Source organism: Cebus imitator, unplaced genomic scaffold, assembly GCF_001604975.1.
Source record: "Cebus imitator isolate Cc_AM_T3 unplaced genomic scaffold, Cebus_imitator-1.0 Scaffold216, whole genome shotgun sequence".
Taxonomy (NCBI): domain Eukaryota; kingdom Metazoa; phylum Chordata; class Mammalia; order Primates; family Cebidae; genus Cebus; species Cebus imitator.
Window position 1 is genome coordinate 3,162,050 of NW_016107531.1, and position 19,755 is coordinate 3,181,804.

The window sequence follows — 19,755 nt, forward strand, 5'->3', positions numbered from 1 at the left end:
CAAGTGATTCTCCTGCCTCAGCCTCCTCAGTACCTGGGATTACAGGTGCCCGCCACCACACCCAGTGAATTTTTGTATTTTCGGTAGAGATGGGGTTTTGCCATGTTGGCCGGGCTGGTCTCGAACTCCTGACCTCAGGTGATCCTTCTACCTCGGCCTTTCAAAGTGCTGGGATTACAGGTGTGAGCCACAGCGCCTGGCCTAAATGCTACCTGTTGTTACAATAATCAGTGTTATTATTAGGGCTCCTGCAGCACCCATTTTTGGCCTCATGCGACCTTGTAGCAGGCTTGAGTAATAGAAATGGGTCTAATTTCAACACAGAGGCCCTTTGTGGCATACTGCTCTACATTTCTAAAGCACTTTACAGTTTATGAAACACATTCAAATTTGTCATCTCGTTCAGTCTTCATGTCTTGAGATATTGCGATCACTGTAGCTTCTTAATTCTAGTGCTTCAGGAGGAAGGGGAATAAACAGAATTAAAAAGAGAGAGCAATGACAAGCAACTGATCTGGGTCTGAAAAGGACGGTAATATGAGGGCTATCAATCCACTCCAGAAAGGTTGCCACTGTTTTCATTGTAACCCTTTGCCTGCCCAACAAGGCAAAACACTTGTTATTTAGTGAAGTCTTTTTTAGCCATTGAAATTGTTATTTCAGAGCTGAAAACCATGCAAGGGTATGTGTGCATGCCCACGTGTGTTTGCATATGAGAGAGAGAGGGTGCAAGAGAGAGAGCGAGTGTGGGTGCATACAATATGTAGAATTACTTTTTTACTAGTTGCTTTATAACATGCAGATGAGGCTCAGGGGGAAGAATCAGGCAGTCTAATGATGGATGCTAGGTTATATGCAAAATGGAATTACTCTAAAAATGTTTTTTAAACTGACTTTATATATTTTCTTACCTTGTACTGACCTTCTTTTTCACCTCAAAATGATAGAATTATAGAGAGTGAAAGATGGAACCACATGATTGCTCAAGACCCTCCACTTTCATCTATGACCAGGAAACCAACCCATAGAGGAAGGGCAAGTGGGATGGAGAAGACTAACATTTACTCAGTTCCTGCCATGTGTCCTGGCAGGCACTTGAGTCATTCATACATTCATTCTGTAGTTCAACAGACTTTTTCCCCAGGATTTTCTATGTGCCAGGCACAGGGCCAGACATTAGGTATGGAACAGTAAATAAAGCAGCCATTAACATTGCTCTCATGGAAGTTCAGAGGAAACTTCGTGGTGAAAGCATACACTGAAGATGTACATAAATAAATAATCTCAATTGTTAAGCACTCTGAAGGAAATGAACAGGACATGTGTGATAGAATAACTGAAAGGAGTGTTAACAGTGAAGGTTTCTTTGAGGAGGATTCTCACAAAGGGTCTTGTGATGGGTAGGTCCTACCGTTATCCTCATTTTACATCTGAGGAAACAGAAGCACAGAGGTTCAGTAACCTGCCCAGGGCACGCATTAGAGGATGAGGAGTCACACATGCAAAGCCCATGAACAGAGTCTCTTAAGATACAGTGAACAGCACCTGCCAAGCTCTAGGAAGTGGGAAATGCAAGCAGGGTACACACAGGCACACGTGCAGGAGTCTTAAGGGCTCTTCCAGACGGCCAGTGTTGCTGAAGTCTGATGAGCAGGTGGGGGAGTGCAGTGGATGATGTTAAAGAGGTAGACAGGGCCAGATCATGCAGTGCTTTGTTGGATGTTGCAAGGAGTTTGGATTTTGTTCAGTGTTTGGGAGCCACTCATCGAAGGAATTTAAACAGGTTGTAGTATGATCAAATCTGAGTTTAAAAAACAGATCTAACTCATGTGTAGAGAACAAATTGGATAAAGCAAGAGTCCTGTAGGACAATTGGGAACCTGTTACAATAGTTCATGTGAGACCTGATGGTGATTTTGGTGGCAGTGGAGAGGGAAAGAAGTGAGATGGTTTTGAAATATGTATTTTTCACTTTTTTTCTTAAGATAAAACACATAAAATTTGTCATTTTAGCCATTTTGAAGTGTGTAGTTCTGTGGAATTTTAACATATTAACAATGTTATGAACTGTTATTACCAATTTCAGAACATTTTCTTCACCCCCAAAAGAAACCTCATATCTCCGTTTCCCACCCCTGCCATCTTCTGCCAAACACTAATCTACTTTGTGCCTCTATGGATTTGCCTGTTCTGAACATTTCATATAAATGGGTTCATATAGTAGTGGCCTTTCATGTCTGGTTTCTTTCACTTAACATAGTGTTTTCATAGTACATCCATGTTGTGTGATCAGTACTTCATTCTTTCTCATGGCTGAATAATATTCTATTGTAAGGATTTTGTTTATCCATTCATTAGTTAATGGACGTTTGGGTGGTTTTTATTGTTTGGCTATTAGAAATAATGCTGCTGTGAACATTTGTCCAAGTTTTAATGTGAACATGTAGTTTTAGTTCTCAGGAGTATATACCTAGGAAAGGAATTGCTTGACCATATGGTAACTCTATGTTTCATTTTTGAGAAACTGCCAAACATTTTCACAATGACTGCATCATTTACATTCCCACTGGCAGTGTATGAGGATTCCGGTTCCTCCATATCCTCACAAACCCTTGCTATTTTCAGTGTTCTTTGGGTTGTTACCGTTTCATGTTTTTGCTTTTTTTAAAATTATAGCCAGCGTAGTGGGTAAGAAGTAATTTACATTATGGTTAATGATATGGAACAGTTTCATGTTTTTATTGGTCATTTGTATATCTTCTTTGGAGAAATGTCTGTTTAAATCTTTGCCCATTAAAAACATTTTTTTCTCATCTTGTTGTTGAGTTGTAAGACTTCTTAACATATTCTGGATAGTAGACCCTTGCCAGATAGATGATTTGTGAATATTTTCTCCCATTCTTTTGATTATCTTTTTACTATCTTGATAATATCCTTTAGGCACAAAAGTGTTTTTTTGTATGTTTTTTGGTTTTTGGTTTGAGACAGAGTCTTGCTCAGTTGCCCAGGCTGGAGTGCAGTGGTATGATGTCAGCTCACTGCAACCTCTGCTTCCTAGGTTCAAACTATTCTTCTGCCTTGGCCTCCCGAGTAGCTGGCATTACAGGTGCTCACCACCACACCCAGCTAATTTTTGTATTTTTAGTAGAGATGGAGTTTCACCATGTTGGCCAGGTCGGTCTCGACCTCCTGACCTCAAGTGATCTGCCTGTCTTGGCCTCCCAAAGTGCTAGGATTACAGGCATGAGCCACCACGCCCAGCCTAGGCACAAAGGTTTTTAATTTTAATGAAGTTCAATTTATTTCTTTTGTTGTTTATACTTCTGATGTCATATTAAAGAAATTATTGCCTAATCCAAAGTTGTGAAGATTTACACCTGTTTCCATTTATGAATGTTACAGTTTTGCCTCTTACATCTAGATCGTTGATATGTTTTGAATTAATATTTGTATATGGTATGAGGCAGGAGTCCAAATTCATTGTTTTGCATGTGGCTATTCATTTGTCTCAACATCAATTGTTGAGAAGACTATACTTTACCCATTGAAATGTATTTTTTGCAGTAGAGACATTAGAACTTCCTAATAGAGTAGATAGGCAGTATGAGGGGTATGAGGGAAGAAGAAGCATCAAGACTGTTGAGATGAACAGCTGGCTTAGTGATGGCAGCACGTATTATTAAAATAAGGGGGGACTGTCGTTTTGACTTGGGATAGGAGGGAGTGAGGGACAATCAAGTGTTCCGATTTGAACTCGTTTTCTGTGACACTTTTCTGTATACTCTGTATAGTGAACATATTGCGTGGGTGGGAAAGAAGACTGAGCCAGCATGCAAGCCTTCTGTGAGGGAGGGGAATGGCCAGAAGGTTGGCGGATAACAGAAACAAAAAAGGAGGGGGAGAGGATGGTGTCGTTGGATGGCCTGGGCCTCAAAAGAACAAGGAGTTTTTCATGAAAGAGGAAGTACTAGTTTGGAAGTGTTAGTGGGGACAAGGATGCCTACTGTTGCATGCCTTGACGATGTAGGGGTTATAAAAAAAAAAAAATCAAAGCAGTCCTCTTTTAACAGGACAGCAGAGGAGACAGTAACCTCAACAGCAAGTTCTGTGAAGTCCCAGCAGTAGAGGAAATGGTTTTTAGTTTTTTTTGTTTTTTTTTTTTTGAGATGGAGTCTTGCTTTTGTTACCCAGGCTGGAGTGCGGTGGCGTGATGTCAGCTCACTGCAACCTCCACCTCCTGGGTTCAAGTGATTCTCCTGCCTCAGCCTCCTGAGTAGCTAGGACTGTGGCATGTGCTACCACGCCCGGCTAATTTTTTGTATTTTTAGTAGAGAACAGGGTTTCACCACGTTAGCCAGGATGGTCTTGATCTCCTGAACTCGTGATCTGCCCGCCTTGGCCTCCCAAAGTGCTGGGATTTCAGGTGCAAGCCACCACGCCTGGCCTGATTAGGAAATGGTTTTAAAAAGTAGCTGAGGATTTATGGGTGTTTGCTGATTAGTGCAGGAGCTCTTGAGGGCAGAGTGGAAGACTCAGGAGGGAGGAGTGGTAGGTGTGTGGGAGGGATCAGGACTATGTCCAGCAGTGTGGGGATGGTGGTTAAGGCAATCACGGAAGACCAAAGGGCCCTTGAACCTGTGCGGTATTGAAGTAAACAGATGTACTGTGCAGTGGAACTAGCCCGCATAGTCTCTGAGAAGGCAAGCACTTGTTTCAGTGCCGCTGGCCTAAATCCTTCCTGGGAGAATATGGCAGCTTCCCAGGCAGCTCACCTCACTGTCTCAAGGAGGGACATAGCAGTTTCCAGTGAGGGCACCTAGTGCTATGGTCTATGAACACACTGAATTAGTAGCAAAGCCAGCCTTCTAACACCAAACATCAACTCTGCTCACCACTCTTACTTGTTCCTCTTAGTTGTGGTGCTCATTTAACTTCTTGCTGGCAGATCCTGATCATTAGTTTGTTAGAAAATGAAAAGTTAAGGAAAAATAATCCTTGAAACTAGACAGTGTTTCCACTTTGGGACCATTCCAGGCTCACAGCAGGTCTGTACAGAAAGGATGCAAAATGGCTGTGCTGTCCACAGGTCTGGAGAGCAGTCAGCTCTGTATAACTGTGGCAGTGTGCTTTGCTCTTATGCATGTCCTCTGTCCACAGGGTCATGTAGGTACAACGGCAACCAAGAAGATCGATGTCTACCTCCCTCTGCACTCGAGCCAGGACAGACTGCTGCCAATGACCGTGGTGACAATGGCCAGCGCCAGGGTGCAGGACCTGATCGGGCTCATCTGCTGGCAGTATACAAGCGAAGGACGGGAGCCGAAGCTCAAGTAATCCTTTCTCTTTTTGGCTGCTCTAGTTTCTGGCGGTCTCTTGGCCACCCAAGGTGTCTTCTAGGCTGGTCAGTCTTTCTAGGCATTGGCCTGGAACCACACCTCTGCGCTGATGCAGCTCTGGGTGCTTACCAGGTCTCACGCCTGTGCATCTCAGAGAATCAGCTTGCAAAATAGACTTAGAATGTGAATTCCAGACATGACAACATGGATTTTTAGCAATTTCCAAACATTTTTATGATCCCTGCTAAAAAAAAGCACCCTGGAAGGGAAAGGGCGGGGATTGATTTTTGTTGAACACCAACCATGCATTGGGCACTGGGCTGGGCACTTCATAGCCGGTATCTGGAATCTTGTTTGATCCTCCCAGCATCCTGGGAGGCGAGGGTAATGATCCTCATTCCGCAGAGGTGGAAGCTCAGATTCAGAGTTGTTACTGGCTGAAGGTTGCACAGTGAGAAACAGCAGAGTCAGGATTTGATTCCAGGTCTGTTTGATGCCAAGGTTTTTGCATTATTTCCTTCTGCCTCCTATAGAACCTTTGGTCTGAATTTTAGTTTTCTTTATCAGTTAATGGCTCAAATTTTCTTCCAGTCACTAGGCTCTGCTTTTCATTAAATAATTTTATTTAAAATGTGCTTGAAAGTAGGTTCTCTATGCCTCTACGTTATAATTTGAACTTTAAAATGCTTTGCTGAATTCCCTCTCCCCTACTTGCATTTTTTATCTGATAGGCATCCTCTTCTAGTTTTACATGCTCTTTCCAGCAGTAGGGTTTAGAACACAGCAAAATGTAGTAAATGCCTTCATTTTAAAAATGACTCTCAGCTGGGTGGGGGCTCACACCTACAATCCCAGCACTTTGGAAGGCTGAGGTGGGCAGATCACCTGAGGTCAGGAGTTCGAGACCAGCCTGGCCAACATGGGGAAACCCTTTCTCTACTAAAAATAGAAAAATTAGCTAGGCATGGTGGCAGTCATCTGTAATCCCAGCTACTTGTGTGGCTGAGGCAGGAGAATCACTTGAACTGGGAAGCAGAGGTTTCAGTGAGCCGAGATGGTGCCACTGCACTCCAGCTGGGTCGACAGAGTGAGACTCCATTTCAAAAAAAAAGGATTTTCATGGAGATGTCCTCTTCCCATCTCACATTTTCAGAGTTAGCATGATCCAGTCAGCCCTTCTTTGTTTTTATTTTTCTTTAGCTATACTAAATTTCTTTAGGTAAATTAAATATGGCACATAAAATCATTTCAAATTCTTATTGACATTGCCCTCTACTTTGCCTGAATACGTTGTAGACACAAAGCTCTGGTGGCAGTAGAAAGCCTTTCACCAAGATGCCACCTAGGCTTAGAAAATGGTTCAGCCAGCGCCACTTCTGAAGGGTGAGCTGTGATGTCCTCCCTTTTCCCCATGAAGTGGGAAGAAGGAAACAGGAGAAGGAGTCACAGAACTAGTGACTTTATAGATGTTGTCTGATTTAATTTTTAAAACATCACTTAGGTCTGGTACTGAAATCAAGAGAGGAACTTGGCCAGGGTTACACAGCTAGTAAGTAACAGAGATAGGATTTGAACGTACATTTTATAGATGAGGAAACTAAACTTAGAGAAGCTAACTAGCTTTCTTAAGTCACACAGTAAGTGGTAGAATTAGGATTTAAACCCAACAATTTCTGACTCCAGAGCACCATCTCTTCACTATTACATTCTCCACCATGGAACTCTGTTATAGGTGAAATGAAAATATTTATTGAATTTGTACTTATTGCAGGCACTGTGCTAGATCTGGAAATACAGAAGCGAAATAGGCAGTTCCTGCCATCAGGGACCTCTCTGTTTAAGGTAAATAGTTAATAACAATACAGTACAATTACATGTAAAATCAGGTGCTTACAAAGAGATTAACCCCACATTTGGGAGGGAAAATGCAGTCATGAAAATCTCCCTTGATCAAATGACATCTAAACTGAAACCTGAGGGAGCAGTAGGAAAAAGTCATGCAGAGAGGTTGAGAGGAGGGTGTTCTAACAGAGAGAAAAGCATGATTGTGATGGACCTTTAAGTTCATGCTTTAAATTCTGTATTCTCTTCCAAATACATAGTAACATATTTGTACTTTAATAACAAGATAAACATCCTTGTGGACTAGAAATAGAACCAACTACAGAAACAGGCAGAGTGTGCTAGGAGTCCATTATTGTAGGGTATTACTGTCCACAGAGCATGCTGGGAATGAATTTACCAGTGTATGAAATGCTGATTTTTCTCAGGCTTCAGGGCAGCTCGTCAGGGAATGGGTGATGATCAGAGCCCTCAGCCAATCATTCCTGGGTAAGGGAACAGTCTCATCCATCTGCCTGTGTACTATGCAAATATTGTTATTTTCTCCATATGTCGTGGTGTCAAAAAGAGTGGGAAATACTGCATGAGGGTATGGGACCAAAGGAACTGCATGCCTGATGGGGACCAGAGGAAATGACAGTTTTAGAAACTAGAAGCTGGGGGGAGACTGTCATACTATGAAAAGAAGCCGAACAAGGCTGCTTGGGTCTGTGGCTTATTTAAAGTTGTGTTTCTGTGGTGCAAGAGAATAGAAAGAGCAGTTCAACCAGGACCTGACTGCGGCATGACTGGATTGATGTTATCCCTGCCATTACCAAAATACAGGAACCCTGAGCTGTCAGTGTAAGACCTGGTTCTGGTCTGGAGGCCTCTGTTTGGATGAGGGTGGAAGGTGGCGGCAATATCTGTAAAAGCACTGACGGTGAGTGGAGAGAGAGAGCAAGCAATGGTTCTCATTCAAGAGGAGCTTAGCAAATTAAAATTCCAAAGCCCACAAGGATAGCCAGTACCAATAAACACAGACAATAATCAGGAGATGAATTTGGAAACAGAATATAATAAAGCAATCTGAAAATTAATTTCAAATATGTTTAAGATCACCAGAGATGAAGGAAGGAACGACATTCCTGGTTAACTTCTAGGAAATTATGAAACAAAAGCAGGCACATTTGAATTTATAAAAGAACCAATTAAAAAACAATACTGGAAATATAAAATACAGTTATTAAGGTAAAAAAATACTTTGGGATAAACTCTAAACTGGACACAGTTCAAGAGAGAATGAGTTGAAAGACAGCTGATACTGAGGAATTCAACCTAGGATCTAGTACAAAGAGATAAAGAGGTACAAAGAATGATAGGTAAGAGACATGGTGGAAAGATTCAAAGGCTCCCACATGTGAAGTGGAGAAAGAAGGGAATAGCAGGGAAGCAATATTTGAAAAGATAATGCCAGAGAATTTCCCAGAACTGTAGGCAGGTATGAGTAGGTTTGATGTTAAAAACACGAACAAATTAAATGACAGAAGAAGAGACTTTTTTCTTTAACAAATGGTACTAGACCAATTGAACTTCCATAAGCCGAAAAAAATCAACCTAAATCACATATCTTGTATTAATTAAAAATAAATCACAACTTAAATGTAAAATGTAGAAAAAAAAAAAAAAAAAAAACAGGAGAGCCGGGCACAGTGGCTCACACTTGTAATCCCAGCACTTTGGGAGGCCGAGGCGGGTGGATCACGAAGTCAAGAGATCGAGACCATCCTGGTCAACATGGTGAAACCCCGTCTATACTAAAAATACAAAAAATCAGCTGGGCCTGGTGGTGCGTGCCTGTAATCCCAGCCACTCAGGAAGCTGAGGCAGGAGAATTGCCTGAACCCAGGAGGCGGAGGTTGCGGTGAGCCGAGATCACGCCATTGCACTCTAGCCTGGGTAACAAGAACAAAACTCCGTCTCAAAAAAAACACAGGAGAAAATATTTGGGACCTAGAGCAAGTTGGTCTTCATTAAAATTAAAAATATTCATTCTGCAAAAGATCCTGTTAAGAGGATGAAAGGACAAGGTATGCACTGGAAGGAGATACTCATAAACCACATATTTGACTAAAGACATATGTAGAATATATAAAGAACTGAAAAGTCAACAGTAAAAAGTTTAGACAGTTGATCAGAAAATGGGCAAAGGCATAAACAGACATACGACTGAAGAGGATATACATACAGATGGCAGAGGAGCACCTGAAAAGATGCTCAGCAACATTGGCCATTAGGAAAATGCAAATTAAAACCACACGCGATTAGAACAGCTGAAATAAAAAATAGTGATGACACCAACTGCTGGCAAGGATGTAGAGACACTGTATCATACATCATTTCTGTTGATAATGTAAAATGGTATAGTCATTCCGGAAAAGACTTTGACAGTTTCTTATAAAGCTGGACATGAATTTACCATACAACCCAGAAATTGCCCTCTTGGGTATTTATTCCAGAGCAGTGAAAACTTACATTCACATAAAAACCTGTATACAAATGTTCATAGCAGCCTTATTTGTAATATTTAAAACTGGAAACAACCTAAATGTCCTTCAACAGGTAAATGATTAAACATTGTGGTACATCCATACCAAGTAATACTGCTATCAGCCGAAGACGAACAAACCGTTTTCATACATGCAATGACTTGGGTGGGTTCACACAGTGAAAAAAGCCGATTTCAAAGTTTCGTACCACCCGATTCCATTTTTATAACATCCTCAAAATGACAAAAGTGTAGAAATGGGGAACAATTGAGTGGCTGCCAGAGGACAGGCACAGTGTTAGGGAGGCAGTGCAACTGTCAACGGGTGGTGAAAAAGAGCTGCTCTGTCATGATGGAACAGTTTTGTAGCCTGGTGATGATGACACAAATATATACATGCAACCCAGTGTGTAGAATTACACACAACACACATACAAGTACATGTAAAAACTGGTGAAAACTGAGTAATGTCTATAGTCTTATTAACAGTATTGCACCAATGTCAATTTCCCTGGTGTTGATGTTGGACTATAATTATATGAGGTGTTGCCACTGGGGAAATCTGAGTGAAAGATTTGGGGGACCCTGTGCATCATTTTCCCAGCTTCCTGTGAGAATATAATCATTTCAAAAATAAAAGTTTAAAAAACAGGCTGGACATGGTGGCTCACGCCTGTAATGCCAGTACTTGGGAGGCTGAAGTAGGAGGATCACTTAACATCAGGAGTTCAAGACCAGCCTGGGCAACGTAGTGAAACCCCATCTCTACTGAAATTACAAAAATTAGCTGCACGTGGTGGCGCATGCCTAGAGGCCAAACTACTCAGGAGGCTGAGGCAGGAGAATTGCTTGAACCCAAGAAGCTGAGGTTGCAGTGAGCCAAGATCACGCCACTGAATTCCAACCTGGGCAACAGAGTGACACTCCGTCTCCAAAAAATAAAAATAAATGCTAATTCATACCTAGATACATTGTAATGAATATCAAGGGTATAGTGGAAGTATAGGTTTAAAGGTTACCAGAGAGATGACAAATATTCTCAACAAAGGAACCACAGTGGACTAACAGCAGACTCTGTATCAGCCACAGAAGATGCTAGAAGACATTAGTATAACTTCAAAGTGCTGAGGAAAAATAACTGTAACCCCATTTTACGATGATTGTTCAAGGCAATTTTTGACAAAGACCATAAGATTTTGCCACACGTGTTCTTTCATTTAAAGTAGCTAGTTCTTAAACTTTTTAGTCTTGTGACTGTTATAAAGCAGTCATCTTTGCTGCTGCTTGAAGAACATTAGGTGGAATTGTACTTTTATGTTATTAATTTACTTTTTTGCTATTCATGGCAATGAAGAATTCAATGACTACCAGTACAGTTTGGTGCCATTGCCTTGATTCATGGTAAGGTGCCAGTAATTTTGCCCACAATTGCTTGTATACTGTCAGTGTAAATGTCAGCCCAGTGAAAAAGGCAAACAACGTTTTAGTGGTATTATGAAAATATTTTTTGCCTTAGGGATCCCTAGAGGTCTACAGACCATGCTTTGGTGACCACTGGTTTAAAGAACTGCCTCATTTCATCAAGAAAGAAGCTGGGCACTGAGGAAAGGAATTGGTTGCAAGAGATAGTGGTGGACAAAGAAATTCATAAAATATGTTGGTAAATCTGGTTAACTACTGACTGCAAAGTAAAACTTCGAAAGTAATTTGTGTGTGTGTTTTAAAATATGACCTGAAATTTTACACAGTTATATTATGGAAGAAGGGAGGGAAAGTTCAGTGGGTAACTAAAGCATCCTGAGCTTGTGTTCAGACTGAGAATAGAATGACTGTAACTTTAGATATATGAATAAGTGAAATTAGGAAAATGTTAGCCACACATTTTATTAAACATTTAAGAGTAACTACTAAAGAAGAAAAAAGTCCAATAGCTTTCTAAACAGTAAAGGGAAAAATAGGGAATAAAAGTGTATCAATTCAACAGAAGGTATGGAAGAAAAATAAAAAGAAGCTGAGAAAAGAGGCAAGAAACAACATAAAGTAAGATGTAGATTTGTCCAAATATATCATTAGTTGCAATAAATACAAACAACTCACTTATTAGAAGATAATTTATGAAATTATATTTAAAACAATTTTTTTAGTGTTATACTACTCAATAGACACATACCTAAAATAAAATGACGCATAGTTACCCCTTCTCTCCCTCCCTAGTTCCTTCCCAGTCCAAAAGCTGTCAGGTGGCTGTTCTGCCTTCTCCTCTCCCATTGGCCAGAGCCTTCAGTTTCACTTGGCCAAGGGAGATGGGGATTGAAGTGAGGGTTTGGAAGTGACTCAAACAGTAGAATTTAAGGCAAAAACGTAACAATAGAGATATTTTGGTAAACTACATAATGAAATAAGGAGTAGTCCACTAAGATAATAGGCCTGTGAACACATCTACAACAGTCTCAATATATTAAGGGAATTATAAGGAGGCACTGAATGATGCATAATTGAAACGGGACATTTCAGTACCTTCCTATCAGAAACTGATGAACAAACAGACCCAAAATTGCTAAGGTTAAGGAAGATTCAAACAATGTAATTAACACTTTCTTTACATGTAGAATTCCAAAACCAAAATAGAGATTATCTCTTATACTAGTTTGTAAACCTCTGAAGTTCAGAGATTACATCTTATTTATATTCCATGTTGACATTTTCAAATTGTTGCTCCATATTTCAAATTACACAGTTACATTGAATCTAAACCACGGTCTTCTGACCTTTTTTACAATTCTTAGTGACATTGGATTTCTCAGGTTTGTTTGGTGTGATACAGTCTATAAAGTGAATCTCTGGGATCTCCTCCTGTCGGGCAATATAATGTGAGGTATTTTCTTTCTAGCCTGTTGTACTTAGTGTTGGAGTAGATCCTTATTTGGTCTTTTGCAGTGAGTTGGCCCTGCGAAAGAGCTTTTCATTCACAGAGGTGGAATTACTAGATGCACGTGAGAGTGGTCCACGAGTTTCAGCCTGATTGTCAAGAAAACCATTGAGAAATATGGTTCCCCTGTCCTGTGCCTTGTAAACTGTCTGTAGTAGTAGACTTTGGCCCCAGTGAAGGAATGGAGAATTCGGCAGGAATTCTTGGCCTCCTCTACTCTTATGTCTGTTAACTCTTGAGCAAGATTGGAATAGCTGTTTAGGCTTATTTCCTGTTTATTTTGATGCACTGATTTTGGGCAAAACATTTGGAAGAAACTAACTGAAATAATTTCAATCTTTAAATAGTCAAATTTAAAATTTAGACTGTGTTGTTCATGTTTATTGAATTTTGATCAGAACATGTGGACTATAAAATTTTTGCCTAAGAGATTTATATATATTTGGAGGACTTACTATACTAAACGTTTTTGATAAATATTCCATGGGTTCTGGAAATAATTATTTTCTATAGGTTATAGACCTCAATATATAATTATTAAGTCAATATCCTTAATTACTTATTTCTATTATCTTAGGGTTTTTGACTATTTGGTCTATGGATGATTAGGAGAAATGCACCGAAGTTTCCATTTTCTTGTGTGCTTTTGTTAACTTTTCCTAATATTTCAATAGTTTGCACTTTATATATTTCAGTGTAGATAAAGATTCATGTGTTTTGTATCTTTATTACCAGTTCTATTTCCGTATAAACTGGTCTTATTTGTTCTGTTTATGATTGTGTCTTGCCTGTTTCTTTGCTTCATTTCAGCAATGTGAGCTTTGATTTTTTTCCTGCTGTTCTTTGTTCTTTCTTCAGTCTTTTGCGTTTGCCTTCTCTTTTAGATATGTTAATAATTTTGTGAGGTTTTTCTTTTTTGACCTAATGTGAGTAATTTATTTCATAAAAACTTTTTTTCTAATGCTTTGTTTTCTTTCTTAAAAAAATTTCTTACTAAACTTTTTTTAGAGCAGTTTTAGGTATACAGAAAATTTGCACAGAATGTACAGTGAGTTCCTTATATATATCCTTCCCACCCCTCATTTTACTCCTATTACTAATACCTTGCATTAGTGTGGTACATTTGTTAAAATTGATGAACCAATATTATTATTAACAAAAGTTAGTAGTTACACATTAGGGTTCACTCTTGTGCAGCTCTAATGGTTGTATAATGGCTTCATTGCCCTAAAAATGTCCTGCGCTCCATCTTTACATCCCTTCCCCCCACCACTGGCAACCACTGGCCTTTTTTTTCTGTCTCTGATTTTGCATTTTCCAGAATGCCGTTTAGTTCGAATCATACCATATATAGCCTTTTCAGACTGGCTTTTCTCACTCAGCCATATACATTTAAGGTTCCTTTGTGTCAAAAAGGAAACGCTCATTTCTCACTATTGTTGAGTAAATAGTCCACTGCATGGATATACCACGATTTGTTTATTCGTTCCATCTATTGAAAGATATCTTGGTTGCTTCCAATTTTTGGTAATTATAAATAAGACACTATAACTATTTGTGTGCAGATTTTTAAGACACTATAACTATTTGTGTGGATGTAAGTTTTCAACTCGTTTGGGTGAATATGTACGAGTATGATTGCCAAATTGTATGATAAGACTATGATACAAGACACTGCCAAAGTGTCTTCTAAAGTGGTCATACCATTTTTCATTCTCACCACTGAGGAATGAGAGTTGTTGCCACAAATCCTTACCAGCATTTGGTTTTTATCAGTATTTTCAATTTTAGCTGTTTTGATAGGTGTGTAATAGTATGTTGTTGTTTTAATTTGTAATTCCCTAATGACATGATGTTGAGCATCTTTTCATATGCTTATTTGTTACCTTTTTGTCTTCTTTGGCGAGCTGTTCTTTGTCTTTTTGCCGAGCTTCTTTGGTGAGATCTTTTGCCCATTTTTTAATGGCCACCATATTAGACAGGCTAGTATATAACAAGACATGGTATAGTCATGCATTGGAGAAAACTGTGGATTAGCGTCAGTCTGATATGACCTCAGCTATCTAGACTACTTAAGGAAAGTTGGTGGGTTTTGTAGCTCTTTGAGGTTTTATCTCATTATGCATCAAATTTTATTCATTTTATTTTAAGACTAGGTCTCAAACTGTTGCCTAGGTTGGAATGTGGTTGTCAGTTATAGTTCACTGCAGCCTTGAACTCCTGGGCTCAAGTGATCCTCCCACCTCTGCCTCCCAAGTAGCTAGAACTATAGGTGCACGTCACCACACCTGGCTAATTTTTAAAACTGTTTGTAGCAGCACAAATTTTTTGCAAGAACTTTGCTGCCTGGGGTGGTCTTGAATTCCCGGCTTAAAGCGATCATCCTGCCTCAGCCTCCCAAAGTACTAGAGTTACAGGCATGAGCCACTGTGCCTGGCCTAACTTCATTTTAGTTATTCTTCATAGGAGCTTTCTAAATTGTGTTAACATCTTTCTGTACCTTCTTAATCAGAATATAACATAGTGGTTGAAAGTGTGGGATCCACAGCCACAGGCTGGGTTTTAATTCTGGTGTTAACGCTTAGCAGGGTGATTTTAAATGAATTACTTAAGCCTCATGTAGTATGATTTTCTCATGTAGAAAATGAGGGTGGAAACTATCTAACAGGGTAGTCATGAAAATAAAATGAGAAAATACATAGCAAGTGCTCAGTAAAAGTTCATTTCTGCTCCTGCTCACTACTGTAACTGCAGCCAGTTACTACTACAATCAATATTAGTAAGTAGTTCAGCAGTAGTAGTGTAATTGAGTCCTTTTTTGATGACTCAAGTCCTTTTTTGATGACTTTTTTACTGTCTGCATGCCCACCTATGTCTTCTCCCATTTCTAGGTTGCTGCTTCTGCTTTATATTCCTTAGAGTCCTCATGAGAACTGCTCACCAAAACAGTACAGCCTCAGTGACCCTTCCTATTCTGACTCCCAGCTGTGCTCCCATGCATCCTAAGGCATCACATTCTTTTACTGGCAGCTTTTTAACATCAATACCATGAGTGCTTTTGCTATTTCTGTAGTCAGAAATGCCTTTCTCATTCTTCTCTTGGCATTCTGCTTAATCTCAGAAGTGTAAGTCCTCCTTCATTCTTTCATTTGATCAATGTTTTTGGAGTTTCAGACCCTAAGTATTCAGTATAAAATGGAGAACAAGAGAAATGTGATCACTGCACTAAAAAATGCACAGTTTGTTGGGGAAGAAGTAGTTATCAAGGGTAATAGCACTTTGTAACTGGCTCATTTCACTTATCATTTCTGTTCATTCATGCATTCAACAAATACCTATTGAGTGTGTGCTATATACCAGGCATTTTGAGTAGAGCCAGGCATGGTCTCACTTTCATGAATTCCACTGTCTATTGAAGGAAGTGGGCAAATAACTAAAATAATTAATTTAAATAGTTAAACTAAATAATGTTTGATTTAAAACTGAGTTAAGTGCTCTGAAGGAAAGGAACACTGTTTATGAGAGCTTTGCCTGGAAGTCAGGGAGAAATTCTCTGAGAAAGTGATAGAAGAGGCATTAGGGCGGGGGAGGGTCCCAGCAGATGGAGCTATATGGCAGCCACCTTATTGCTGGAGGAAGCGTGTTGTGGTCAGGGAACAAAAGAAGGCCAGTGCGGCTGGAGCACAAAGATCAAGGAGATCAGAGTGGAATTGTTACAGGACAGGGTCCTGATCCAGACCCCAAGAGAGCATTTTTGGATCTCGTGCAAGAAAGAATTCAGGATGAGCCCACAATGCAAAACGAAAGCAAGTTTATTAAGAAAGTAAAGGAATAAAAGAATGACTATTCCATAGCCAACCCCTCAGGGCTGCTGGTTGCCCATTTTTATAGTTATTTCTTGATGATATTTCTAAACAAGAGGTGGATTATTCATGCCTCCCCTTTTTAGACCATATAGGGTAACTTTCTGATGTTGCCATGACATTTGTAAAGTGTCATGGGGCTGGTGAGAGTGTAGCAGTGAGGACGACCAGAGGTCAGTCTTGTTGCCTTTTTGGTTTTGATGGGAATTGGCCTGCTCCTTTACTGCAGCCTTTTTTGTCAGCGAGGTTGTTATGACCTGTATTTTGTGCTAACCTCCTATCTTATCCTGTGACTTTGAGCGCCTTAACTGTCTGGGAATGCAGCCCTTTAGGTTTCAGACTCATTTTATCCAGCTCCTATTTAAGATGGAGTTGCTCTGGTTCACATGCCTCTGACATTTTCCGCCTCCCTTTTATAAGAGAACCCTTAATCCTAAGGGTTGCAGAGGGATGAAGATCCATCTTCTGTAACTTCTTCAGGCTGAATAGCAATGATGATATTCCTGCCTAACTATGAGATTTCTTGTATTCAGAGTAGAGAGAAGCTCAGTCAGAAAGCATGAGTATGGTAAGGTCCATTCATAACTTTGAGTTTTGACGAAAGGTGATATCTGGAAGATATATAAGTGTTTAAGAAAACATTCCATAAGCTTGTCAAGAGTAAAACAAAATAAGTAAAGTTATTCCAAGTAAACTAAATTAGAAGGCTTTGCATGAACTGGGCAACTGTTGGAACTAAGCTGATATTGGGTTGTTAGCTGATTGTGATGGACGCAGAATTAGAATACTGGTACAGATTTTTACATTACCCATCCCTCTTATTTGTTCTGAGCAGCAGTCGGAGATCACTGATTGGTTCACAGGAATAAGCAGGGTTAGCCTAAATTGGAGAAACAAACTTAAAAACAACTAATGAGACTAGAATTTAATAGCAAGTATACCATAGTTGTTGAAATATAATACTTCATTCTCCAGTTTCTCATTTTTACTAAAGACAAATTATGGTAACACTGATTTGCTTTATTACACTTGGCCTGATTATTTGTATAAAGTGCAGCAAGAATAATTATTTTTCACATAGGCTCTTTTTAAATTGGCTTTGATGGAACTCTGCTCCATAGAAGGAATCTTAGTTAAGACTTCTTTTTTTTTTTTTTATTGCATTTTAGGTTTGGGGGTACATGTGAAGAACATGCAAGATTATGCAAGATTGTTGCATAGGTACACACATGGCAGTGTGATTTGCTGCCTTCCTCCCCATCACCTGTATCTGGCATTTCTCCCCATGCGATCTCTTCCCAACTCCCCACCCCCCGCTGTCTATCCCCTATTTCCCCCCGACAGACCCCAGTGTGTGATGCTCCCCTCCCTGTGTCCATGTGTTCTCACTGTTCAGCACCCGCCTATGAGTGAGAACATGTGGTGTTTGATTTTCTGTTCTTGTGTCAGTTTGCTGAGAATGATGGTTTCCAGGTTTATCCATGTCCCTACAAAGGACAAGAACTCAACATTTTTGATGGCTGCATAATATTCCATGGTGTATATGTGCCATATTTTCCCCGTCCAGTCTATCATTGATGGGCATTTGGGTTGGTTCCAGGTCTTTGCTGTTGTAAACTGTGCTGCAGTGAATATTCGTGTGCATGTGTCCTTATAGTAGAACGATTTACAATCCTTTGGATATATACCCAGTAATGGGATTGCTGGGTCAAATGGAATTTCTATTTCTAGATCCTTGAGGAATCGCCACACTACCTTCCACAATGGTTGAACTAATTTACACTCCCACCAACAGTGTAAAAGTGTTCCTGTATCTCCACATCCTCTCCAGCATCTGTTGTCTCCAGATTTTTTAATGATCACCATTCTGACTGGCGTGAGATGGGATCTCAGTGTAGTTTTGATTTGCATTTCCCTAATGACCAGGGATGATGAGCATTTTTTCATGTTTGTTGGCCTCATGTATGTCTTCTTTTGTAAAGTGTCTGTTCATATCCTTCGCCCACTTTTCAATGGGCTAGTTTGTTTTTTCCTTGTAAATCTGTTTTAGTTCTTTGTAAATTCTGGATATCAGCCCTTTGTCAGATGGGTAGACTGCAAAAATTTTTTCCCATTCTGTTGGTTGCCGATTCACTCTAATGACTGTTTGTTTTGCTGTGCAGAAGCTGTGGAGTTTGATTAGGTCCCATTTGTCTATTTTGGCTTTTGTTGCCAATGCTTTTGGTGTTTTGGTCATGAAGTCCTTGCCTACACCTATGTCCTGAATGGTTTTGCCTAGATTTTCTTCTAGGGTTTTTATGGTGTTAGGTCTTATGTTTAAGTCTTTAATCCATCTGGAGTTAATTTTAGTGCAAGGTGTCAGGAAGGGGTCCAGAAACTTCTGCTTTCTGCACATGGCTAGCCAGTTTTCCCAACACTATTTATTAAACAGGGAATCCTTTCCCCATTGCTTGTTTTTGTCAGGTTTGTCAAAGATCGGATGGTTGTAGATGTGTTGTGTTGCCTTCGAGGCCTCTATTCTGTTCCATTGGTCTATGTCTCTGTTTTGGTACTAGTACCATACTGTTTTGATTACTGTAGACTTGTAGTATAGTTTGAAGTCTGGTAGTGTGATGCCTCCTGCTTTGTTCTTTTTGCTTAGAATTGACTTGGCTATGCAAGCTCTCTTTTGGTTCCATATGAAGTTTAAGGTGTTTTTTTCTAGTTCTGTGAAGAAGGTCATTGGTAGCTTGACAGGGATAGCCTTGAATCTGTAAATTACTTTCAGCAGTATGGCCATTAGTTAAGACTTCTTAAAGCCAAGCTCATCCATGGGTTTGTATCCTCAAATACCTATTAGTTGAGTAAACTCCTCTCCTGTTGGGGGTCTCAAGATAACTTGGGACTCCTGGACTTGTTAGAAAGTGACATTCTTTACTTACCACAGGTCAGAAACCCTGTACAGGGACTGTTGCAGACAAAGGCTGAGGCCAGTTGTCCAAGGGGCTTTTATTGGCTTTACAAATCAAGTTGGATTCTTTAAAGGAAAGCATACCATTCCAGTTAAAGCCTTGGTAAACTAACCAGTTTCTCCAATTGTGTCCTGGTATAAAAGAAAGCAGATTATTATTGCACTTATGCAAATAGCTATATTGCCATAAATTAAGAATGCTCACAAATAGTTTCCAAATTTTGGAGAAATCAGGTAGAAACAAATATGCTCCAAATTTTGTTTACGGGAGTATACTTAATTGCTAAAAGCTGTAAATAGCTCAAAAG

General features: G+C 39.8%; 1 protein-coding gene across 9 annotated transcripts in view; it reads left to right on the plus strand.

The window, feature by feature from the left end:
- MAPKAP1 (MAPK associated protein 1) overlaps positions 1–19,755 on the plus strand; it is a 267,937-nt gene that overhangs the window by 113,232 nt on the left and 134,950 nt on the right. For all 9 annotated transcript variants that reach the window (XM_037745939.1, XM_017549147.1, XM_037745940.1 and 6 more), the window contains one exon: positions 5,158–5,330. In XM_037745939.1, coding sequence (XP_037601867.1) covers positions 5,158–5,330 — 173 coding nt within the window. The remainder of the gene's footprint in view (positions 1–5,157; positions 5,331–19,755) is intronic.